This window comes from Octodon degus, unplaced genomic scaffold, assembly GCF_000260255.1.
Source record: "Octodon degus isolate 3935 unplaced genomic scaffold, OctDeg1.0 scaffold00190, whole genome shotgun sequence".
Classification (NCBI taxonomy): Eukaryota; Metazoa; Chordata; class Mammalia; order Rodentia; family Octodontidae; genus Octodon; species Octodon degus.
Window position 1 is genome coordinate 4431231 of NW_004524766.1, and position 26863 is coordinate 4458093.

General features: G+C 39.8%; 1 protein-coding gene across 9 annotated transcripts in view; it reads left to right on the forward strand.

The window, feature by feature from the left end:
* The window catches only part of Mef2c (myocyte enhancer factor 2C), a 167051-nt gene that overhangs the window by 73114 nt on the left and 67074 nt on the right, over positions 1-26863 (forward strand). For 6 of the 9 annotated variants that reach the window (XM_004644057.2, XM_023704169.1, XM_023704172.1 and 3 more), the window contains 2 exons: positions 4092-4287; positions 22922-23125. In XM_004644057.2, the coding sequence (XP_004644114.1) occupies positions 4234-4287; positions 22922-23125 (258 nt within the window). In that variant the 5' untranslated portion in view covers positions 4092-4233. The remainder of the gene's footprint in view (positions 1-4091; positions 4288-22921; positions 23126-26863) is intronic. The other 3 variants (XM_023704170.1, XM_004644060.2, XM_004644063.2) reach the window with 1 other exon arrangement.

The following is a 26863-nucleotide window of genomic DNA, read 5'->3' on the forward strand; positions in this document are numbered from 1 at the left end:
CTCTCTCTCTCTCTCTCTCTCTCTCTCTCATAAAAATAAAAAAAAATAAAAAAAAAAAGAATGCTGAGGCAATAATATAAGACCCTTTTTCTCCCCAATGTAGTACCTCTTTTAATATTAGGGCAAACAAATAATCAATGTTTTTTACCAGAAAACACTGATTTTTTTTTTTTTTTTGAAGGGAACAGTTTTCATAACTCAGTTTTCTACCTGAAGTTATAATTTATACATTTCGGCTCTTTGCTTATCTAGAATTCTTCAATCGTTTGCAAGCATAAAGCAGGCTCCATGGTTACATTTAGCGGGTAAGATTTGTTTGCAAGGAATGAGATGCTAATTTGTCTGTATCTTTTGCTTCACCAAGATCAGATTACTTCTGTTTTCTTATTTTTCTGGGTTGTAGTGATCATAACAAAACAGCAGCCTAGGGCTGAAATGGTTTTTTCCTCAGGTGTTTTAAAGATAGAAGTTAAGACTTGCGTCCCTTGAGGACTTCCTTCACTGCCCCTTATCTGAACTTCTCCAAGGCCTGTGTGTGGGGTGAACGGCTCAGCACACTCAGACGTTCTGCTCCGAGGAGGAAGTGGAGAGTTTTGGTTCCCATTTTGCACTTCTGGAACAGTTTAGGGAAGGAAGCACCTTTACACCTTTTATTGTTCGCGGTTGCTGACATCACATCCTTCCCTGACCAGTCTGTGCGCGTTTCCTGCCATTCTGTCAAGATTCTTCTGTGTTACTGGGAGGGATTTGTTGGAGGGAGGGAAGGAGGGAGGAAGAGGGCGAGAAAGAGGGCGGGAAAGCTGGGGGAGGGGAGGCGCGTGGCTCGAGGGAGCTGGCTGCTCCGGAGAAGGAGCCCTGGGCGCGCTCCTTAGCACCTGTCAGGCTCCACGCGGCGCAGCACGCTGCCTTCATCCGCTGCTGAGGCCAAATGCACGGTGATCAGAGCCCGGCCATAATGGAGTTCCCCTTTTTTGTAAGCAATCTGATTTTCTTTTTCTTTTATTTCATTTGGTTAAAAAAAGAAAGAAAACAGAAGCTTGTAGCGCTCTAAAGTGTAACTATAGTAGTTCTTTTTTTTTTTTTTTTAATTACTGATTGTTTCTGTTCAACTGTGTCATTTTCCAAGAATGGTGCTTTCATGTGGAAAAAAGTAGCTGAAAGACTGCTGGAGCTGTCTTGAGCGTCTGGTTCGTTGTATATAATGCAAGTGCTCAGCATAGCTTGAGATTCACCTCCAGGGAGTTAGTTCAGCTGCTACATTCTTTCACTCTTTCAGACATTCTTTTACATGCAAAACCTTTTAACATATTGCTAAAGTTACATAATCTCTTTATCTCTTTGGACCTCTTATAAATTAATATTTGAAACTGATATCACAGTAGTTCTTTGAATGAAAATGAGGCTAATGAAACAGTTACGCTAAGTAAACAGCTGTGAGCCATCGAGGATCTTCCTCATTTTTTGAATTTTTCCTGACGGCCTTGAAACGAAGTGACCATAATCAAATGTTCCTAACCTGGTCCTTCTTACACACTGTGCTTTGCAGCTTCTCAGCCCCCAAACAACTGTGTATCATTCATAACCACTTCACATTTTTGTAAGTCTTCAGAAAGCAAGTCCTCAGAAAACAAAACTGAAGTTTTAATTCTACTGAAATTTCAACTTTTTGTCTTTCTCCCTTACCTTGCATATTTCCAAGAGGAAAAAAATATTCAGTGTCATTGTTAATAATATGTGTGTGTGTGTGTGTATTCATATATATATGTATATGTACACATACACACTCACACGTATTCTTTCTGGCCAAAGACTTCACATCATGTTTTAAGAATAAAAAAGAAAAAAAAAAAAAAAAAAAAAAAAAAAAAAAAAAAAAAAAAAACCTGTGCTCTGCTCTTTTTAAAAAAGCATCTTGTTTCAAAGTTGTGAAATCCAGGGTGGTGAGGCAGGGGAACTCTTCATTTGATTTACCAGGAACTTGCACTGCTTTCTGACGAGACTTTTCTCCTGAGATGTCTCTACCTACCTGCTTGAGATCAGATCAGTAAACATTTTTGTCCCCTCTGCTGTCTCCCCACAGCCTAATCTGTTCAGCCTGACCTTCCACCTTCAAGTGAGTAAGCACTTAGGCAGGCAGAAGCAGCAGTCTAAGCCGATAGTGCCACCAGCCTCGGCTAAATGAAAGGAAAGGAAACATCCCACATGCGTTTACTGTGGCTTCTTAGGGTGGCTTTTCTGAGGTAGAGAAAGTGTGTTTGTCTCTTTGGCATCCTGCAGTGCCAGGGGAATGCCTTTCTAAAGTGCTGCTTGCTTCTCAGGTAAGACTGTAGGAAGCAGAGGGAAGTTGCCTAGCTGACTGATATTTTAGCCTGTTTCTAAAAACAGATTTTGGCAATATCAAAAGGATGATGCAGTTGTGCTTTTGGGGTTTCCTTATTTTAAAGTGATTTTAATATTATCTGCAGCAAATGTTTTCATGTGTCTTTGTCAAATGTGTGTTACTTATGCATCTTTTTTAAACTTTCAAACTACTTTTTCAACATTAAAAAATGCAACCGGACCAGCCATCCTTGATGGACAGCATGTGGCCCTGTGCAGCTCAGCACATGAATTCTGAGAGGCGCAACTGAGCCGCAGTTTAGTAGGAAGGCAGCGGGCAAGAGAATGGATAGTCTTAAGCGGGGCCTAATCCACCAGAACTAATTATATCATAATAGCTTCTGCAATTAGATAATCACCGAAACTTACACGTTAAAAAAAAAATTACTAAAAAAAAAAAAAAAAATTACTCAAGGTGACAGAGAATTTAGAAAGGAAATTTTTGAAAAATCAAAAGACTGCTGATGACCAGACTATCTGACAGCTTTCCTGTTGCAAAACCCTTAAGCTGAAGCCAAATGATCTATTAAATAGCCAGGACATTGGCTTGGCATTGGGTAATACATGTAGGAATCTAACAGGTCCGCTGTTAGACACCAGCTAAAATAAAACAGGGAAATTCTGAGCAGTTCTATTCATTGACACAAGAAGAGATAAAATAATTGAAGCTGTTTGCAAATGAAGAGGTCACGTGGACTGCTCTGTTGGTGGCAGTCCAATTGCGTAGCAGTGCACCTTTGTCATGCTCAAATACCTCCAGACAGAATTCAGAGTAGGGTGAGATGTATATATGTTTGGTATTCTGTGTTCTTTGGGGTTATCTCAAGGAACTGACCATCGTTTCTTTAATTTTCATTCTTAACCTACAGCTCTCCAGTATTGAATATCAAGCTCTTATAAGCTTGAATTCTAGTCCAGAGATTATGATGTCTTTTTGAAATATTTAAAATTAGAAAATTTATGGCTTATTGTAAAAATACAACTATAAATGGAGTAGTAGTCTGGACATTTTGCATTTTTTATCTATCAGTGATCATCTTTTTTGATTCTTGTATTCGACATACAGGAAAAGATCTCACTGTTCATAAGTACTTGTAGTGGAAGACAAAATATCCTGTGTTTCTTTTACATTTCAATGAAGAAAACTACACTACACTGTTTTCATAGCAGTGATTTGTTTTTTAAAAAATGAGATTAAAGGCTTTAGATTTAAATGAGTTGCCATTTACATACATCCAGCAGAACTTTCATAATTGTCCACCCTATTTGCATAACCGGGGACGTTCTCACCTCTGCTGTCAAAACACAAGATTGTTTTCCCCTCAGAAATGAATTAGCTGCCCTACTTAGCAGACACAGGTACACAAAGGTTCATTAACTCCCTGATTTAGGTAATTTTTCATAAAAGAAGGGTGAAACTGTCACCAAATTTCATTTAAAAATATTAAGAAACTCTTTACCAAAGTGTACATTTCATTTCAAATGTTGGGCTCTGACGTATAGTTTTCTTCATTGAAATGATGTGTTAAATTACTTATGAGGTTATTTTAATTATAAAAACAACCCATCCCTGTTTGCTGTGCTCCTACGTACAATATACCATGTACTTTTAATAGTAATTTTCATTCATTTAATTGCTGTTTCATCCACATAGTTTATTTCCTTGATGACAGGACATGATAATTCTCACTGAAGTTTTCTTTTCTTTTCAGCAGGTGCGAATGCAGGAATTTGGGAAGTGAGCTGTGCAAGTACTGAAGAAGGAAGTTTGTTGGAAGGAAACAGGAAAGAGAAAGAAAAGGAAGGAAAAAATACATAATTTCAGGAACGAGAGAGAGAAGAAAAACGGGGACTATGGGGAGAAAAAAGATTCAGATTACGAGGATTATGGATGAACGTAACAGACAGGTGAGCGGGCTAAGATTTTCTTTGTATCATTATTTAGATAGACTATTTATTACATTTTCCCTAAGTCTGGTAAGGATGCTAAATGCACTGTGAACGTGAACATCCATTATGAGAAGTTCTGTGAATTAACTGAAAAATCTTTTATGTGTAAGGAGAAAAATTGTGTTAACTGTTAGAAATATAATCTAGACATTCATGATTATTCACTTTTTCCTTCACCATGAATTTTAAATGGAAGCTGCACTTGTGTGACATGAATAGCTTAATAAGTAGGAGTTAATAAGCATAGCATTACCACACTGCACGCGTCATCAAACAAAGATATTCTTATATCCATGGGACCCAGGCCTCTTGCAGTCATTCATCTCAAGAATTCCAGTATAAGCCAGATACTCTTGTCTAAAAATGACTCTCGCTCTGTCCACCATACACGAGACTTAGAAATATATCCAAAACTTTTTAAGACTTTACTGAGAACAACAAAGAAAACAGCCACACAAGACATAAGTAACACAAAAGATAAAGGCAAAAATTTTCAGTTAATTCACTCTTTAGATTCTGAATTTTATAAACAGAGGCAGATGGTGTTGGAATTTTTTTTCTAGGACTCCAATAACAGAGTTCACATGATGCAATTAATCAGTTCTGAAGACTTCCCACACCCAAATGCTCATTCTGCCACTAGAGGCTTAATATCATAGTACCTGCGATTGGGTTCGTTTGTCTTCACATGGGGAAGAATGGATTTAGTTAGGCTGGGTTTATGTAGCTAGGTCTTTGTTCACATCCTAATTAATGAAGATAAATCAAATAATCATTTTAACGTTAAACAGCAAATAATGGCCTTGAGAGAAAATGCAGGCACGCTGGATCCCAACAACTGTGTGGGCATGACAGAGCCTGCAGGACAGGGGTTCTGTGGCCTTGGAAGACTGCTGTGCTAACTGCCCACGGAGGCCACAGAAGGCTAACGATAGCCTCGGTGTGGCCCTCCCAGCCATAATACACCCAGCATAAACATCCTTTCTGTATTGTCCCATTTCATCTTCCTGAACCTACAAGGGAAACTAGGATAGATTCATTTTATTTTTATTAGTTCCGTGTTGTAAGTCATAATGAGAAGAAGTTGTTATCTATGATACCAACTCCAGGAAGCCATTAAAACCCAAGAAGCTTTTCAGGGTTTCAAGTTTATTCCCCTTTGCATTACTGTACATTTTAAGGTACATGGGACTGGAGGTAGTTTGGGCTGAATTGAACTACAGGATGAATAATATGAAGAGCTATGATAGATTCCTTCACTGTTTCCAGACATATTATTAATTGATATGGATCAAGGAAAAGAAGCCATAAATCCACCTGTATTAAGCCACTACTTTTCAAATGGCTTATAGCTTGAAATTGGCATTATTGAACATTGTGTACCAATGGTTATTCTGGCCTTGTCATTTGGACTAGAATTGGTTTTGGATGCAGTTAAAAATTACATGAATTCACCTTTGTGGTATATGAATGATCCGAGGTCATTTTTAGATCATATCTCCCTTTCATTTTCAATAATAGAAGAAAAATGTGTGGGTTGAATGCATGTGCTTCCACTATGCTTTATAAGGCTAAACCTCACATAGAGATACAAGAATTTCAACACTATACTTTTAGGTTAACAAATGAGCTTGTAGATAAGTTTAATATAGTTATATCAAAATGTAGTGCTACTCTCAGCTATGTTAAAAGTCACTTTTTTCCTTCACCATGAATTTTTTTCGTAAGGAAAAGAAAAAACATGTAAATGCACTTTAAATCTTAAAAATGATTTTTTTTAATTTTATTATGTAGCATTTAGGGTCTAGTTATTCTTTTCTGCACTATAAAGACACAATAGGTCCTTTAATTCAATACTCCTAATTGGAATTAGTGAAATTGAAAACTCCCACATATAAATAAATATTTCTGTGATCATTTTCAGGTGGTTATTGACAATTTTAAGCAGCTCTGTTACATGCTGATGTTTGTTTATGTTCACCTCCCGACTTCTCCAAGAGTGGGCCGAAGAGCCATTCGGGAGACAGCCTCAAATATATAGGTCACCTCTGATAATCAAAGCCAGCGTATCTGTGGAGACAACCCTAACCCGGGCTTCCTTTAAACTGTGTGTTCACATGTTGAAAAGGAAAATGTTCACAGCCCTGCTTGTTTTGAAGTTCCCTGCCCTATGGTGGATGGCGCGAGGAAGCCTCGCACAATGGCTCAGTGTCATCTCTTCTGAACCGTCCTGAAGACTGCGCTGCCGTGGCGATGATGTATGTGCACATCTACCAGACAGAGAAGTGCTGGCTTGGTGTGACCTGAACGTGGCAGAGCCGATGGGCTACGCTGCTCATCATTAAGAACTGTAGCAGCTGTGATTTGAAACAGCGTGGCTAAGTGTTTAACGCCAATTTCGCCTATGTTGTTTCTCACGGAAACAGAGAATAGCTAAAGTTCAGAAACCCCAGTGATATCTGGAAAGCAGGTTAGGAGAGGATAGAAATGACCAGGCTTTTTTTGTTTTTAGTTTCTTTCCTTTTCCAAGTTTGTAAAATCTTTCTTAAATACTTTTAATCCAAACAAGATGGCTTTCTTAAGCAAATATATAGTAGTAAATGAAAGCATGAATTGTCAGATTCTCATAGATGTGTTCAGGGAGGTTAATGAAGTAGTTACCAGTTATATTCATACATATTTATCTTTTTTATTTAATTTGTAGTAATCCCATTTTATAGCTGAATGATTCATTTCTTTACTAAATCAATAAGTCTTACTAGTCAGGAACGTGCCTAATACTAACCTTTCAATGACGAACCAAAATTCCGTCCAGAGTACCATCTGCCTGCAGGTCAGCAGAGCTGTAAAAGACAGATAGGAAATATTTGGAGCCTTGTGAGGAGTGCTATTGCTCGCTTGCCCTCAGGAGCTTGAATGCACCTGTACACCATCTACAGTGTGTCTGTGCTCAAAGAAACTCTCATTGACAAAAACAGAAATGGGTTCGATTTCATGTGGGGCCCATAGTTGCAGACCCGTGGGGGACTGAGACAGACATCAGCCATGGAAGTTTGTAACAAAATCTCCATTCATGCGCCGAGAATGAAGACATCAAGGTACCGTGCAAGGATATTAAGGAGGCATGTATTTACTCCTAAGAGATAGGAGCTAAGGATGAGTTAGACCAGTGCAAGCTCGCTAAAGGAAGAGGAGTTTGCAAAGCTTCTTTAGGCAGGAGAGGATAGGCTGAGGAGCCAGTGGACACCAGTGGGATTTCTTAAGACTGTGTATGACATTCGTGAGAGGTCGTGGTGGACTGCTGCTGGGCACGATCCACAGCACACTGGTTTGGAAGGCCCTCTTAAATTCTCACTGACTACCCAAGTATCATATAGTGAATGCAGCCAGTGGCCAAGATCTCTCCTTTCCTCTAAAAATGTGCTAGTCTCAAAAATGGCTAAGAGTCTCTGTGGCTTATGTCTCTGTTTTTCCCACTTACATTGTGCTGCATCCCACAAAACAGAATAGCCAAGAGCATTGCTTAGCGCTAACCGAGCCTGGTCCTGGTTCCTCCTCTACCACTGAGTACCTGTGCCTCTCCGCGTTGTCTCACAGCTCTGAGCCTCATCAGCCCCCACTGGGGTAGAGCGAAGATGGAAAACTACTTCATGTTTCATAAGAGTAAAGCACCTAACATGTCATACAGGTTTTAGAAATTTATCTGTGAGCTGTTGCTCCTCAGGCACACACTGTTTGAATCTTCAGGTCTTATAGTTAATGTGGTTTCTGTCAAAACATACCCTGCATGTGTGGTTGCTAAAGAATGGTGTCGGAACCTTCATTTCAAGAGAGCCTTGTCTTAAAAGGGCTTTGGGCGGATGAAAGCAAAGATGGAGCAGAGTAAGCTGAGCGTGGTGGCCAAGGCCTGCACTCCCAGCACTGTGGGAGACTGGGGCAGGAGAATCACAAGTTCAGGCCCAGCCTGGGGAGCTAGGAGAGACCTTAGCTCACGAGCAAACTAAGAAGTTTAAAATGGCAGGCACGTTGCTCGGTGCAAAGGCCCTCAGTTTAATCCTCAATTTCTCCATCTGCATTTTTCTTTATACCCTTCAATACCTTCATCAATTAGCTAATCACTCCCAGTGTGCTGTGCCGGCCCCGCCCCCGGGGTACACAGAGATGGCAGTTGAGACTGGGCTTGGTGGCGCATGCCTGTAATCCCAGCACTTGGGAGTCTGTGAACAGGAGAATCACTACAAGTCCTATCTACATAATGAGACCCTAAACACGCTGTAGACCCTGCCCTAAATACAGAAAAAAAAAATTAGTTAATCACACAATATCACCTTCTTTTATAAGGTATTGATTTTTAATTATTGGTGCCTCAATCAGATTTTTCAATGGGGTTTGTCCTAACATGACTCTTTTTACCAATGGAATATAATTGGAAATATGTTATAGGAAGAATGATATATAAAAGTGAAGCATACTTAGCCTTGACTTGTTTACTTGTATGTTGTGGTAAAAATCTTTAGCTCTAAGCCAGGTGTGGTGGCATGCACCTGTAATCTCAGCACTCGGGCAGCTGAGGCAGGAAAATTGCTGTGAGTTGAGGCCATTTTTGACTAGCTAAGGGAAGAAAGAAAGAAAGAAAGAAAGAAAGAAAGAAAGAGGAAAGAAAGAGAGAAAGAAAAGAAAGAAAGAAAGAAAGAAAGAAAGAAAGAGAAAGAAAGAAAGAGAAAGAAAGAAAGAAAGAAAGAAAGAAAGAAAGAAAGAAAGAAGGAGAAAGAAAGAGAAGCATAAAACAAAACAAAAATCTCACTTTCAAAAGGATAGGAAAGATAAATCCAAATTTGTTTGACTACCTATAAAAAAGACATTTAAATATCTGAGTATCTATAAGGAGGAAATATTTGCGCTGAACAGAAATTAAGGTCCAATGCAGCATGTCAAGGAAGGATATACTAAGTACCTTAATTTTTCTTTTGTTTCATCAGATCTGGAATACTAATAACTTTTTCCAGCAAAAAAAAAAATTTCATATAATTATCCCTGTAATAACTGCAGCACAAACTAAAGAAAATTAGCAACATTAACTGTTGGTAGAATAGGAGCATTCTCATGAAACTAAAAGCATTCAGTATTTATAGATGTTAAATTTTCTCACATTTCTTCTTCCAGTCTATTTCTGATCTATTCCTTTATGTGACTCATATATGAAAGGAACTAGGGGAAAAAGTTGGGGAAATGTGTTCGCTGTAGATGTAGATGTAGTTTCTGACAGTTTCCACATGCTGACATTTTTTTCAGCTGTATTTAGTATATTTTGCACTAAACTGAAGAATAAAAAGCGGTATAGTAATTCCTTTAAATGACGCTTTGAGGGCGGGGAGCCGGCCACTGAAACCAGGAGTGGTGGCACATGCCTGTAATCGCAGGGCTGGGGAGGCTGAGATAAGAATCACTATGAGTCCCAGCTGCATAGTGAGACCCTGTACCAAACAGATAAATAAATCTTTGAAAAGCAGTGCCTCTTTGAAAAGAAAAATAATTTCATTCCTCACTTTCTCCTCTTTTCTATCACTTTCAGTTTTCAGAATTGTAGGTACAATTCCACAGGAAACGTTAATGTAACTTTCCTATAAGGTAATATCCAGGCTGTCATTGCATAAGAGTTCATTGTGGTTTTAAATTTGGGCATTTCAACCTTAAATACCCTCCCATAAAATTTGTTGGAATTGAGACGGATTCACTCTTTAGATGTGAGGAACTAGGAAGTGGAGAAACACAAAGCAGTTGCTTTGAGGTGAGAACTTTGGTGTAAAGTCTGTACTGTGAGCTGCAGAAGCAAACTATACAGGCACACTGGGCAAAGCAGTTCAGTAGCCCCCTGCACCCACCCCAACCCCAGGCCAGTGGGGGTCGCTATGAATGGCATAGCAGAGTGAGTTCTGCTCCTGAAGGGTATCTAGAATCTGTTTCAGATCTGGTGAGTAAGAGGTGGAGGCAATGCCAAAGTGTTTATTTTTCTGTCTTTGGAAAGTAGGACTTCAAATGCCTCATAATGGTATTGTGCTATTTGAAATATCATTTCCAGGGCCGGGGAGATGGCTCAGTGGAATAAGCGCTTCCCTGGCAAGTGCAAAGGCCTGAGTTCAATCCCTGGTTCCGAAAAAAAAAAAAAAAAGAAAGAAAAGAAAAGAAAAAAAATATATTTCCACACTTGTATTCAAAATTGTACTGAGCTCATTTTATATAAATTATGTTGGAGCAATACAAGACATGGTCCATCTCAGGACTGAATTGGACTGCACACATGCTAGACTGCTTCCTTAAGAATTCCATGCACGTAAGTTAAATCGGTCCTTCATTGATCTTAAAACCATTAAGGGGAAAAAGCTTATATTCAGAGATGAAATATTAGGGGCCGGGGAGATGGCTCAGTGGAATAAGCGCTTTCCTGGCAAGTGCAAGGGCCTGAGTTCAATCCCCGGTTCTGAAAAAAAAAAAGTTAATCCAGAGATGGAATATTCGTTATTGGAAAGGAAATATAGAAGCAAAAAGGTGACCAAACTTTTACTTTCAAGAGTTTTCAGTTCAAAAGGAGCAGTAGCTGGAGGGGTCACACGTGTATTTAACAGGACATCAGCACGCTGGAAGTGCAAGCATGCATTTTACACTTATTTAAACTATTCTTTTATCATCAAAAAGGTAGCTCCAACTGCTGTCAGATATATTCACTAGCTTTCCTTTGGTAGGAAATCTAATAGAAGCCTAAATAGTCACAAGGAAAAGGGGTGTCTTCTCCAGAATTGTGTCACTTTATGTGAGAAACAGGCTCTTCTTTGAAGTTGAAGGTCTTGGAATGTTTCTTTGTTTCAGTTTTTATTAGTGCACCCCACAGAATGTCTACACAAAATTGTTCTTTTAAGAAATTCTTTTGTTTTGATTTCTTGTATCTCAATGACCTTATGAAGAAATTGGGCTGGAGTGGCCACCTCACCACCTGGACATGTGCACAAACCTTTCTGTTTGAGATGAATCACTTTTTTCTTTGCAAATGCAGAAAACTATATCTGCACTAAAAATTACTAACTTCATAAATAGGTCGCATGAACCAACAGGTCTCTTGAAAGCTGTAGATTAAAAGCCACGTTAATTGTTTCAAAGCCATGTCCTTGTTGCCAGAAGTTCCCTAACTTCAAAAAATGGTGAAAATATTTTTAACATTACATCCAATTGTAGTCTGCTCCAGAAAAAAATTTGGGAACTTTTATTTATTCTAAAAATAATGGCTTTGTGAAGAAAAAAAAAGTAACAATTAAAATCAAAGCAAAATAAAATTCTTAATTTGCAATTTGTATTTGTGTTTCTCTTGAAATATGTTGGACCATTAATAGCAATAAAAGAAGCAATTTGAATGTTTGGAAATTTGATGCTTAATTTTAAGTTGGAACGATTTCGCTTAAGAAATCACTAACATTTAAATAACATTTCAACAAATGGAACTGTTTGGAAACTACAACTGAGACAGCCTCCTGCCTTCTGTCTTGCAAGGATTGATTTGGAAGGCCCTGAGGGAGAAAATATTGGAGTTCGGAGGTAAAACTGAAGCCATTGTGGAGAGGAAGAAGTTACACTCTTCCTGTTATGACAGGAAAACATAGACAAATGTGCTTCCTGAGCTCTCAATCAGCAGGGAATGAAGCATTCTTTGACCTTTACCTTAGGTACATTTTGGCTTTGTTGAACTAGTAAACATGTTTTTGCCCCAAAAATATTAATCTGGCTTCTTTGCTTCGTCTTAGTTTCAAATGATATACTTTATGCAAGAAGACGTAGGGAAACAAAGAGATTTATTTTATGAGTGCTTCTACAAATTAGGCACAAAATGTAAATCAGCCCTTTAACAATCCCAGCAGACATGAACAACACAGATAAAAAAATTTAAAAAAACATATTGCATTATCATCTTTCTTTTGAAAGCCAAAACATTGCTATGCTTAAAATTAAACCAGTCACAATACAAATCTTTTAAATCCTGACAAAATTAGTAATTTTAGATCAGCTCTCTTTCATCACATAGGCAAATATCAGAAATCTGCTGTCTCAAATTTAAAAACTCAGACAGTGTTGAGTCTATTAATAAACAAATACACTCGATTAGTTGTGAATTAATCTATCATTCATTATTTGTCCTGCAAGTAGAAGAAGACTTCTCTTAAAAAGCCTTAAATTTTTATTTTGGAGCTTGGAGTGTAGACTTAACGCAAAGGGTTTCCTGGGTCCTGAAGTCCATAATCAAAGCTCTTTATTTTAATCTTTTTATCGTGGTCAGAATTTTCACAACCACTTCTTGAAAATCTTTTGGAAATGGGACTGTGTTTCAGGGAAACAGGGCTCCGTTTGCTTGAGGCGGATGAGGACAATAGTCCCCTTTGCAGGAGAACACGCTGCATCTCATCCTCAGGAGTTGTGCTGGAGGGCTGCGAGCACATGGTAGCAGTCTGCTTGAAAGAGTCCCTTCCTGCTCTTTAAAGAGCCTTTCATTTGCAGTGGCAGGCCCGTCATTGTATAAAGGAGCGCTTGTCTAGAGCATCGGCAGTGGCATGGCTCCCTCCCACCGAGAGCGATGGTCAAGCCTGAAGCCCAAGCCTTAATGACAGACTGAACTAAACAAAATAAAACTAAAGAGTGATATTTCAGAACAGTCACAGCACTGCATGCTGTCAGGAGCAAGGGAGGGCAGAAACAGCATTTAGGAGGGCACGTCCCTTCTTTCCAATTAAAGACTGTCCTTACAGACTCTTGACTCCATCCGTAACACTTTAAACACAGAGGAAGACCCAACAGCTCGTGGATTACAGAGGATGCTGTCTCCACGAAGGGTCTCTCTCACCACTCAGTAGCCATCCAGCTTCCGTTATGGAGGAAACAGAGTCTCTGGGAAGGATGTGTACAGGACCTATGAGATTTTCATAGAATGAGAACTGTGTCACCCATGACTCCATTTGGAGGGAAAAACGGACTAAGTCTAAAAAGGTTGAAAACAGAAATTGTGCATAGTTTAGTCCTAAATGTATTCTGAAATGAGCAATCACTTTTACTTTGTGTGTTAAAGACATGGGAAGCCCCCTGAAAGTATACCTAGGTGTCCACCCAATGAGTCCAACAAAGTTCAATTAAGATTAGGTCCAGGGCCAGCGAGATAGCTCAGCATTCTAAAGCACTTGCTTGTGCAAGCTCAGGCAGGAGCCGTGGGCCACGATTTGATCCCTGGAGCTACATGCCGTGCCAGCCCTGCCCTTAGGGCTAGCTGAACCAGCCAAGAAAATCCAAAAAGATTACATCCAAAATATCGTGACTGGTGGAAAGAAGTATTTAAGATCATCAATAAAACTAGCCTTGCCTCTCTTAGGATTGTGCCTGGGTGAGTCTTCAGTCACACTTACAGAGAGCACGCAGCAGCGTGCAAGGCCCTTTCCTCTGATTTGTTCCCAATTCCTTTCTGTCGAGATTCCACAGAGGGGTTGGGGCTGGGAGGGTGAATGGATGGGGCCCATGGAGTGGGGGCAGCTTGCTGAAGCAGTCTTTCCAACACACATTAAAGGAGTGTCTCTTCCCTGTAGTGAGTAACCAGGGATGTCTTTATTCTGGGACTTGCTCTTTCCATTGCCTGTGTGTAAATCAGAGGCCCGTTTTCTTTATTCTGGCTGTTAGCTTACCTGTATTTGCTATCAACCAAACTACTTCCCACTTTGTGAGATTTAAGCCCCTATAAATGCAGAAGTAGCGTGAGCCCAGGAGCTTGCACAGGACCCTTGCCACCTTCTGTGGGAATGGCCCGAGTGACTGAGGACCCCCACACTGAGAGCTTTGGTTTATTGTTGGAACCAGATACCAACTTGTTCTCAAGTTTTTTTTTTTTTAATTTAACCCGGAAAGCTATCCTTGCATTCATTAGTGTCATGCACTATTTCTGACAATGCTTACTGTCACATCACCAGTTTTCCCATGCAGATACTCATTCATTCAACATTTCCCTAGTGCTGCTCTTAGACTTAAGGTTGCTAGGGTGTCCAGACATGAGACGGCCTGGACTTTAAAGGAAAGCCCAGGTGCTAACTACAAGAGAGTTAGGCCACAAGTAAATAATAACACAAGTTGACAGGTCCCAGGAAAGCAACCTTTCACACATGAATCAAGATGTAGCCCAGTCTGGCACATCCGAGAAAAAAGATCCTATCTGCCCTGTACAGTGTTTCACAATCAAAAGATCATTCATTTTGATTGTGTCCATTATTGTACCTCACAAAACTCTGCAAGATGCCTGTCATTCCCTCCATTCTCTCAATGAAGAGAGCTGACCCTCTTAGGGTCAGCTAAGTTATGCACTTACCGAAAGGCTTACAGCTCGGAAAGGCCAGAGTCCCGATGACTTTCAGTATCCAGGGCTTTGTTTCGATGCTATCTTGCCAGGAAGGATGCGTACACCTTACTTTTTTAAAGGTATTTAAAGGGATGGAGATAAAGCTCAGCTATAGAGCTCTTTCAGATGTGCATGTAGCCCTGGGTTTGATCCCTAGCACTGCCAAAAATAGTGTACTTCCGATTTTGTCATTTGGACAGTGTTGATTGTTGTGTTCATTTTTAGCATGCCATTTAATGGCTACTCAGATTCTTTACAGTTCTTTCATATCTTTTCAAAATAAAAGAGAAAGTGACTTCATTTTATTTCTTGGAATAAAGAAATTATACTTAGTAACTATAATGTACACATGGGATTTGACCAATCCAAACCTCAGACATTTCTGTAGGGTAAAGCCACAACAGGGAACACTGGTTTTGCCCCATTCTACCCATCATTCTTGCCGTCTTATCTGCCTAAATGGCTGCACTGCCTAGACCTAGAAGCTGAGCATCTAAACCTAGAATAAGCGTTAGAGCACCTTGTGCCAGTCCACTCTATCAGAACAAGTTTAAGAATGAACTTGCTGAGACCGGGTCTACCCCGGGGAGCTCGCAGCACTAGATTTCCCTCCTTTGAGCTCCTTGTGATTTCCATCAGTGCTTTCTAGTTTTACTCTATAGGACAACGCAGAATAACTCCGATGCCTCGTGACATGGCCATAATGCTTAGACCTCACAGAATGCTTAGCATTTGATTTTAACATTTTGCTGTTGGTAGGCATACTGGATTCCCACAATGAGTCCTCATGAACAGTGGCTCAGGCTCTGTGTAAGTCTGATTACCATCGTGCGGACGCCCCGACTCTGTCTGTGCCTTCTTAAAATGTAACTGAGCACTCAATGTAGTCTCCAAGACAGTTCTGACTAAGAGAAGGATCAGAATGGAGGCTAGAGAGATAGCTCAGCAGTCTAAGCACCTGCCTGGCAAGCACAAGCACCCGGGCTTGATCCCCGGTATTGCATGCTGTGCCAACCCCACGCCGTGCCAGCCACTGAAACCCTGTGTGGTAGCACATACTGGTAATCCCAGCACTGGGGAGGCTGAGACAGAAGAATCACTATAGGTGCAAGCTGCATAGCGAGACCCTGTACCAAATAAATAAACAAACAAATAATTTTTTAAAATTTTAAATAAGAATTAGAATGATAATGAATTCCCACTGTGCTGTGCTATAATTTTTGATCATTTTCCCAAAACCAACTGTCTTAATTTTCCTCCAACCTGAACTTATGTGATTTTTTTAAAATGTGACTGTAGACTTTATGTTACCGCTGTTGATTCATGACTTGTACCTTCTGCCCTAAAGTCTGAAGTCGGAGCTATGGAGAGAGACTCTGCCACCTACTTGTCTAGCTCTCTCAGCCAAATTTTTCTTGCGTGCAGATCTAATAAGCATTTTTCTAAGCCCATTGGGAAAATACTGCCTGGAGCAGGAACATTACATGAATCTCACAGTAGTCTACTAAAGTTGGTCCCTTAAAGTCAAAAGTGACCAATTCATTTGTCTTCTTTGAGTACAGTTCTTCAGTCTTGTTTAAGCCAGCTAGTTACTACCAATGAGCCTAAAATCCATAATACTGTGCGTGGGGCTTTCATCGGAGTCCTACATGTTTTTTAAAGTGTAGGATTCTCAATAAAGTTCAGTGAATTTTTGTTCAATGAACTTGGTCATTCTGAGCCCTTGATCTTGTCCTTTCTCTCTGGAACTTGTGATTATAAAACTGAATTTTTATCTTCAGACTTCTCCATTCTTTAGAATGAATCATCCATGCAAGGAATTAAAACTACTTTTCTCTGAACTTCAAGTCTAGAGCATCTGTGGCTGTACATATCTGTCCAGAAATTCCCCAGTTTTCTGTCATAAGTTCCAAGATAGTACAATTACTTTCCTTTAAGAATATATACATTTCTTATCCCAACATACACAATATATCTTATATACACTGAATGTCTACTTTTGAGAACTAGAATTCTCAAAAGGCAAGTAAAAGAAGTCTCTACTTTTAACAAAAATTGTAGTGAGACAGACTCTAGTATTTCTATTTTATTCTTAATTTGTTCAGCCAACAGACATTCAGTGTCCACTGGCCACTGTCCATGTGAGGTGGGAGGTGGGGTCTGTCTGTCACAATTCAAAAGCCAAAGCCAGAGCTAGAAACAGAGACAGAGACAGAGACAGAGACAGAGACAGAGAGAGACAGAGACAGAGACAGAGACGGACTCATGGATATGCAACTTGATCACATAGCCTAAGCCTAAGCTCCTAGCAAGTGCTGGAGGATAGCAGCTTCCTAGAAGCTGGCATTTGGACTAAGCCCTGCAGGTGATCCGTGGCCAGCTAGGAAGGGAAGGGAGGGAGCACCTTACCAGTCAGTTTCCACCAAGCTCCAGGTAAGGATTAACCAGGAAGACAGATTTTGTTTCATCTCCATCTTGATTGAGTTCAAACCCATCATGTATTTTTTTTTTCTTGCTCAGTCTAGAGAAACAGCTTTAAATCCAAACTGAATTCACCCAACTCCAAATAAAAAATAATTTTAATTTATTGGACATGATTGAAAATATAAGTCCATAGCCCAGATTGGAAATATAGCTCTTTTTAGAAGGGCTGCAAGGACAGCCAACATTTTGGCCCTAGCCTTTCAAGGTCAGTAAAGACTCAGGACATAGGAGATCCTATACTGTAACATCGTGTAACTCAGTTGTATCCCAAATTTTCTGATCAAGGAGATTATGGGGCCACAGAGGAAAGTGATCAATGATGTAGAGTGTACCTACATGGACAGAAAACATTCTCTCAGGCTTTCACAGAGAGCAAGTTGGTCAAGCAATGACCATGACTCATCCACATGGCTGACACTGACAAAGAATCTACAAACTGTGGTACAGGATTTCAGGGTAAATCCTGAGGGGATTTAACTGACCTTCTTAGATACAAAAGTTACATTTCTTGTTGTATAGTTCTTTCTTATCTTGGTCTTAAACATCCAGCAGAAAAGTATAAAAACGAAGTATAAAAAGTAAAGTCATATTAATATGATAAGCTGTAAAAGGCTCAAGTCAACAACCTTTGACATTGCCAGTCTTATAGAAAACCCACTGCTATTCTGGACTACTGGACTATATTGGAATATTTTGCTGAATTCATGCACCTACAATATTTAAATGACAATGGAATGCCCTGCTTTGACAAAACTAACCAAAAAAGGGGGTTACAAATGAATGACCATTTTTATCTGTATGCTCAACATAGTTGGGATAGATATATAGCTACATTCTCTTAATTCAATGAATAGAGAGATTTATTCTAATAGTATTTTTGAACAGGATATCATGTCTGCATCTTGTACAATGAATAATCACTAAGACAACAATATGCAGTGTATTAATTATTGAAACTGTGCTAATAATCAGTTTTGAAACTGTCTCATTGCTATTTGTTTCTCAATATAATTATTTTAAGAAAAGAAAATATAACTCTTTTTAATGTAATTTAGTACAGGGACTACAGGGTCTCACTACACAGATCAGACTTGTAGTGATCCTCCTGTTTTCAGCCTCCCAAGGGCTGGGATTACAGGTGCACATCACCATGCCCAGTCTTAGTCACTGTCTCAGCATGCCCTGTGGGTGGGGGCGGCACAGCAGGCCAGGGTTCGAACCTGGATCCCTCTGTTTGTATAAGCAGGTGCTTTAGTCCACTGAGCTCTCTGGCCGGCCATGAAAATATAATTGTTATTGCCCAAAGAAGGCATTTTTTAAAATAAAACAAATTCCTTGTAAGCATTAAGGAGTTAAATGACTTTGTTCTTCCTCCACAAAGAATTTACAAGAACTGGAGATATTATTTTATGTAATAGAAGCCGCAGTACCCAGGGACAGTGTCTAACATACACAACACTTGATAAACATTACTCCACATAGTATCTAGCATGTAGAAAGTGCTTCACAAAATTGGCCTACATATCTTTAGGCATCTATGATAGAACTTACTAATTTCTTTAGAGTTGAATTTTATGGTGCTATACTTAATGCCTATACCTTCTCTTAACTTCAATCTCCAATTTTTGGTTCATACCTAGTAATCCTTAAAGCTATGGCCAGCCTAAAATGAGTGATATCTGCTCTTATGGCAAAATAAAAAATCCAGAATTACTATCAAACTTCATATTGAGACATTCCCATCCAATCTTCTGATTACATGTGAGGCTGTTTTAAAATTCAACAGGCAAAGAAAATAGCGTAAAGTGATCTATGTTTACATTGTAGGATTTCTCATGCACACGTGCTTGTTAAATCTCTTAGTTCTGCAAACTAGATGTTGAATTACAGTGTCCACTTAGGTAACACTGGATTTGTTCTTCTTTTGATGTGCCGTGATTGATGTAAACCCTGAGAAAGAACATCTCCTTGCCTAGCTGCCATAAAAGCAGCTTTCTGCCTCATCAGAAGTTCAAAGTACGCTATCAAAATAGAAATATGGACTTGTGCCCATTAAAAACTATTGTCAAGTTATGAAAAATGTAATCATTACATTACATTATTATATTTAAATATAAAAGCCCTAAATTGCAATCTTTGTCATTGAGTGGCATATTTTAAATGAAGAGTAATACCCCAGATCTCTTTAGAACGCTTAACGCTTAAAAACAATTTTACCCAACGATGAACAATGAGAAAAAGCATTATAAAATACATTTGAGTATGCTATGATGAATGTGAACATAATGCAGAATTAAATTTAGAGCAATTAAGAAGAGGTTTTGGAAGATATTTTCTTTAATGCTTTAATATAGTTATCATTTCAGTTTGCAGTTTGAATGAAAAAAGCTATATGCACCGACTTTTTTTGACAGGTATTATTAAATACATATGCATTATCCACAGCCTATTTGGTTACCCAAAAGTTGGGGAGAATCTAAGAGTAAACACAAATAGTGGTTTTAGTGCTATTTCTGTCCTGAGATGTACTTTGATGGTGAGTGTTATGAGTGCTAAATTCTGAGCTTTCCCTACAACAGAAACCGTACTGTATTGAGACATTCCACCTACGGTTTGTGGTCATGATGTCTGATTAAAGGTGGTTTTAGATATATGAAGGTATTTTGGTCATTGCCTTTTGTGCTGAGCCTGTCTTGTAGCCTGTTTCACTAAATGAAATACCAGTATGGTTTTATATCGAAATGTCTTTAGAAATAAATATTAAAATGCAGTAGTATGTCATTAATGGTTATACTTCTTTACCCATTTCAATAGGGCAGTCTCTAACCCACCTTTAGTGTGAACCATAACTTGTCTGAATGGACCAGAACAGAAGTTCCTAAAGTACATGATAACCATGTATAAAAATAAAGTGGTACCTTTATTTTATTGCAAATACATTTTAAAAAAACAATAAAATAGAAGGATATGTAGTGCTGTTTACTCCAGAGAGAAGTTGTCCAAGTCAAAGTATAAATAATATATCAGAGTAGATATTGATGAGATGAAATGGTAGTTGATACTTAAATATTTTAGTTTCTAAAAGATGTCCAGCAAGGAGAGCTTAACTTCGTGCTTATATCAGGAATAGCAACAGCAAAGGCATATTCTATTAGTTCTCCTTTTGCTGTTAAGCCAACTAAGAAACGGATGGGAAGTAAGATTTATGGAGCATTTACTCTAATCACTCCACTCCATACTGTACATATATTATTTTATGCAATGCTTACAGTAGTTTGATAAGTCAGACTCTGAGAAGTTATATGAATTTCTGTGTCTATCAAACTGCAAATGCAGTGCTCCAGTCCCAGGTTCTCTGACTCCGGACCGCATGTTCTTTCAAGTGTACCATTCAACTTCCGAATTAATAAAAATTCTATAATGGGTATTAAACAAAACATTCATTTATCTTTCCATGTATTAACTGCTAGAAAGAATTCATGACAGTAGATAACATAGCATTTTATATAACTTTTTGGAACTTGATAGTTCTAAAGACTAGACACAGTAGTTTCCTTATTGAGTTATTGATCCCACGGACCTTTTCCATGTACCCACATGTTTCTACTCTTCCAGGCACTGAGGACAGAGCAGTGAGAAAATTAAAAATGTCAGATGTCCCCTGTACTGTCTGTATTTCAGTGGGAAAGATACGTACTTAATAAATCATTACACAGAAAATATACCAACTACAAAAGTAGATGTGATCATGACACTTAAGAACAATAAAAGATGATATGTAAAGTAATAAATATTTTTAGAATGTGGAGAAATTCAGAGATTAGGAGATCAAAGTTTTGCCTGCTAGTCCACAGATCGTAAACAACTGACTTAGTTGTTGAGTTCAATTTCCCAGTACTGTGAAAGGAAGAAAGAAAAAGGAGAAGGGGAAGAAAGGAAAGGAGAGGAGAGAAAGAAAGAAAGAGGGAAGAGAGGGAAGAAAAATGGGAGGGAAAGGGAGGGGAGGAAAAGAAAGGGAAGGAAAGGAAAGGCAAAGGAAGGGAAGGGAAGAGAAGGGAAGGATAAAGAAAGAAAGGAAAGGGAGAAAGAAAAAGAGGGAGAAAAATAAAGTTCTCAATTTTAACATAGTAGTCTCTCGTTCCCCAAACCTTCAGGTCACTGAGCTTTCTCAGGGAGCATTTTACTGGAACAATAGTCTACCTCATGCATGTCCAATCCTTTGGATTTCCTGGGCTACACTGAGTATAGAAGAGTTGACGTGGGCCACATATAAAATATGTAATACAATAGTGTATATAAGTAACAACTTTATTTTATTTTTGCATTTTAATTTACTATATTACTTTACAAAACAATACAGGCCTGTTTAATAATTAAATACAAAAGCTTGCATATCTCTTTAGCAATCGTAAGTGCCTTATCTTTGCAGGCCCATGCATATAAGTAGTTTGAAATGTCATTATAATTCCAGTGTGTATAGTGGTGGTGCAGGAGGGGTAGGGTCAGCCCTGCACTTTTTGCTACACAGCTTCTGTAGCCACTTGCCAAATCCAGGATGGAGCCCACACAGTTGGGTCATGAAAATCTCATGGTAATGCTCAAAATTTGCAGTCTACATTCGCTGCTCTCCGGGGCCACCTGAAGTTCTTGGGCTGGGCCTCAGACATGCCCTGTTGTAAACGCTATCCTGTTGGGAAGCAGTGGGCCACAGTGGAGCTCACCATTAAGAACATTCATGCATTTCAGCAGGCAGACTGGAGTGGCAGACCAAAATCTCACTGAAAGCAGCTTGAAATGTGAAAGGTGAGATATACTCACTTGCCCTTGGTAGGACTGGAAACACAGGAAGGTAGGATTTGGCAGGTAGGAAGAATGCAAAGGTAGGAACAGGGAGCTGAGCTAGGTTTAGCAAAGCGAGGGGAATGGCACAGGGCATAGCTCGGGGCAGAGACCACCCCTTCCCAGACTGAAGCTCTGGGAAGGGGTGACCAAGACATCTGGCAAAGAGCCCAGTGCAAATTGAGAAACATTTTCAGAGAAAGAAGTATGGAATTTTGTAATAGGTTAGATTAAAAGAAAAAAAAGTCAAAGATAGTGCAGTCTCTAGCTTGGTAGAGGAAGAAAGATACACAGAAGAATGAAACCAAAATGTTCTCAGTACTGTGGCTAAAACACTTCCCAGTGTCTACTGGATTTCCGGAAAGCAGACTACAGCTTTGAGAACACAGCCATAAGCCTCAAGTGACTTCAAATAAATGGCACAAAACTAGACAGTTTTAAGGATTTTTGTTTTAAACATTGATGAAAACTCCAGATTTATAACTTGAAAAGATGTTCACCAAGCTGAAATTGACTTTTTTAAACTCAGGCTATTCAATTAAACAAGTAGTTCTGTGCTCGCCTTCATCAAAATGCCCTACAGTAGAGCTTGACTTACAGTTTTAGGTTCGGCCACAAGCTAGGAATCTTACGTCTTCCAATTCTGTGCAGAAAATTGTTTTATTAACTTTCTCCCTAAAGGTGGTTGATGCCCAAAGCTCTGACAACCACACAGCCATTGCTTTGCAAAAGACAAAAAAAAAAAAAAAAAAAAAAAAAAAAAAAAAAGTACTGTGAAAACACAGACATGCACAAGTGCCTTTTCTTTAGAATAAATGAATAAATCAATGAACTACTCGTGTGCTGTCTGCTCTCCAGGTGACATTTACGAAGAGGAAGTTCGGGCTGATGAAGAAGGCTTACGAGCTGAGTGTGCTGTGTGACTGTGAGATCGCGCTCATCATCTTCAACAGCACCAACAAGCTGTTCCAGTACGCCAGCACCGACATGGACAAGGTGCTGCTCAAGTACACGGAGTACAACGAGCCGCATGAGAGCCGGACAAACTCAGACATCGTGGAGGTGAGAGCGCGGGGAGCCCCAGGCTTTGGCAGAGCCAAGGGGTGCGGTCCTCCCTCAGCACCCACAGGCACACCTTCCTTTTCCTACGATGCTCATAGTCTGCAGGGAAGCCCAGTGCTGATCACCCCAGCCGTTATCCACATATCCCTCCCACCTCGAAATCCAAGGGGTGAAAGAAATGACAGGACAGTGGTCTGGCCCTTGCTAGAAATAAGTACCAGGGTCAAATTCATGGTTTCACCCTTCCTGAATGGTCACTGTCCAACACCGGGCTTGCATCCGAGCACCAGAGTCGAGAATAGTGGCCAGGAACCCGTCCCTCCCACGTTGGTTGACTATGCTGTAGGAGAGCTTCCCAGTACAGTCTAAGTATATTTAAAAATGAGCTCGCTCCAACCTTCCTCTTCCAATTTTTCACTTCATGTGTTTTCTTTCTAATTCCTTCTTTCACATGCGTTCTTGCTGGAAACATAAAGAGGATTATTTTCCTAAATTTTTTTCCTACAATTTATACCGTGTTGTATAGCACTGAAGTCTGCTCCGTGGAATCAGAAAATGGCTAAAAATGTATTTCTAAATGTTAGCTCAGTATTGCGTCCAAGTCGTATTTAAAACAATGTTTGGTTGGGATAAAAATAAGCATCATGTTAAAACTCGAGTGTTTGGACTCATTAGCCTGAGTACCGTGCCATGCAGCGCTGGTTACGAGTGTTCGCACCCTTGGCCCCTTGAATCGCAGTTAAGCGCTCTGCTCTGTAACCCCTTCAGGCCCCTTCTGATCGCTGAGCCAGAAAGGCAGGGACAGAATGAGGATAGCTTCCATCGGCCTTTTTTCCTTATCTATTTGTCTACTTTTGATTTCCTAACTGGTGCCTGCTTTTCTAGAACTGAAAATAAACATTCCAGTAGTCTGTCCCCAGAGTCTATGCCAGAATACAAGTCATTCTTGCTGTTGATTAGACAGTATCTACCTTAAAAAAGAGCTGAGTGCTAATTCTGCTGAAATTAATATCCATCCGCCTTCCATCTCCCTTCCATGCCTGCCTGTTATGATTGCCTAAGACTAAATTTTATTTCTTTGCTTTTATTTGAAAGGTTTTCGGAAGTGTTGAGCAGATTCACTTATTTATTCCTTCATTCAATTACCTAAAAAGGCCAATTTTATTATTATGGTGAAACAAAAGTAAATAAATTGACCTACTGTGACATGTGCTTAAGATACTGTACCTTAGATGTTTTCTATTAACTACAGAGTTGAATTGTGTGCTCGCCTTTCCCTGGGAATCTAAGACTGTTCCTAAGTCTTCCCACATTTAGTGATCTTCCGTTCACACACTTGTATAAATGTGAAAATGCACACACACAAAGGGAAACAGAACCAGCTGAGTGTCAAGCTGGATAGGTGTGCTTTGTGTGGGAGAAGTGGGTGTGAACACTCCCATTTTCAACATGTTCCCAAATCAGAATGATCTTATACTCGAAACTCCCTACTCTTGCTAAAACAACCAAAACTTCAGGGTAACCAACAAATCTGAGTGGGAGCTTGTCGTGAGGCTTGAGCTCAGCAGGATGGGAAGTACAGGAGAGCCATACTGAACCAATTGGAAAATGTGTTGGCTTTTAACATTTGTTTTCCTAAAGGAGTTTAAAATCCAGAAAATTCATCTTCTCAGGGCTTTTCTCAGGGATACCATATGGCTCAAAGATGACTTCAGATTACACATGCTGTATGAGGCTTTGTTTTTGCTTTTTTGTGTGTGCTGGGGGTTGAACCCAGGACTGTTACTCTAAGCTACTGCCCCCGGCCCCCTTTTATTTTCTTTTGAGGCAGGGTCTCACTAAGTTGCCAAGGCTGAGTTCACGCTGGTGCCCCTCCCTCAGTCTCCCAGAGCTCTGAGATTAGAAGCCTGTGAGAATCACACCTAGTGCATATGAGATTTTTGTTCTTTTGGATAGGTGACTACCTGAGACTCAGACTTCTTTACTGTACCTCACTAGATGGCAAGTTAGGTGCTTCTCTGGGTTGAAGGGGGTTAAAGATTATAGCTCTGGGGTTGTGCTACTGCTTAGCATGCACGAGACTCTAGACTTGTTCCCAGAAAGGATGGGAGTGTGAAGGGAGAGGGGGAAGGCAGGCAAAGAAGGGATGGGAGAGGAAGCAGAGGGGGAGAGGAAGGAAGGAACCGAACTTGAAAATCCTTTGCAAACATTATATAACTTTTAAAAACAGTACTTTCAGAAAGAGAGTGAAGCAGTAGCTCTGTTTTATTGCATTTAAGATCAGTGAATTAGAGCCCTGAAGCTCTCAAAATAACATTCTGAGACTCCTTGGCCAAATCTAGAGATTGGAGTCCTCAGTTTTGTGGGTGAGCATAACATATAAATCATACATCCTTCCCATATTTCACAGAGGTACGTTTTAGTAGCGGAAGCAGAGATGATAGAGAAAGAAGGGAATATCTCTAAGCTTAATGTCTCTAAGTGGTGTCTCCAAAATGTTACTTCACCCTCACAAGGGGTGTTTTTCAAAGTGCAGAGCATTGAAATGAGGATGTTTGAGATTCTCAGTGAAGAAGACGGGATCTGGGTGGAAACTGGCACGTGTAACCAGTCCTCCGAGTCACTCCCTGCTGCGCTATATCTGAGCCCTCTGCAACCCAGAGACGTGATCTGTGTGGGGGCCTGAGTACTTACCATGTGACAGGGACGGATGGGGATATGCGCTCTTAGGATGGATCCAACACGAAGTTGAAAGTTCAGATAGTTGACTACTCCTGGGTAAAATTTTAAATCCTATTTGTTTTATTTAATGGCATACATTTAACTGAGTAAGTTTAATGAGGAACATAATATGTTTCATGAAGGGTCATTAGTTTTATATTTCCCATTTGGACCATTACCTCTCTCTCTTAACCTTCTAAAAACGGTTTACTCGCAACTAGAAAAGGTTGGGAAGAGAGAGAAATGATATGATATCCACATTTAGACTGAAATACGAATTTCTGGGCTGTACCAAAGTAGCGTTACAGGGTCAAAGGAAATTGTGCAGTGTGTGGGTGTTGAAAAAGATTCTTCCTTTTAGCAAAAAGCTCTGAGTAATTATCATGTCTTTGCTTGATAATTAGCACTACTGTTACAATAGCTCAAAGACTCATAAAGCCTTAAAGGACTGCCTGAGATAGTTTTTTTATTATTGTTATTATAATGCGGCTTGAGTATCTGTTTAGGTACAATATATAAATATGCCAGATGTAGTGAATGTGTTAAAATTTTAATCCACTGGTTAACAAATAAGAAGTTGTTGCATTAAAAGTGCTTCCTTAAAAAAAAATAAAAATAAAAGTGCTTCCATTAAAAAACTCCATCTTACTCAAGTCTGTGGCATAAATACTCACTATTTACCCAAAATGCTAGCTGGTGAGGTGCTGAAATTTGGGGGTGGGGGGTTTCTAAACATCAGAAGGTGTGGTGCGTATGAAAGAGCAGGCATGAAAGAGCTAAGAGGAGGACCATTAGTGGCTTCTGCAGGGCTGGGCGCCTGAGAGAGGGTGGAGCAGTGGTGTGTTCTGGGAGGTACCAAACTCCTGCAGGACCTGCTGGGAGCCCAGGGCTTCACTCTTGCAGGACCTGCTGGGAACCCAGGGCTTCACTCCTGCAGGACCTGCTGGGAGCCCAGGGCTTCACTCCTGCAGGACCTGCTGGGAGCCCAGGGCTTCACTCTTGCAGGACCTGCTGGGA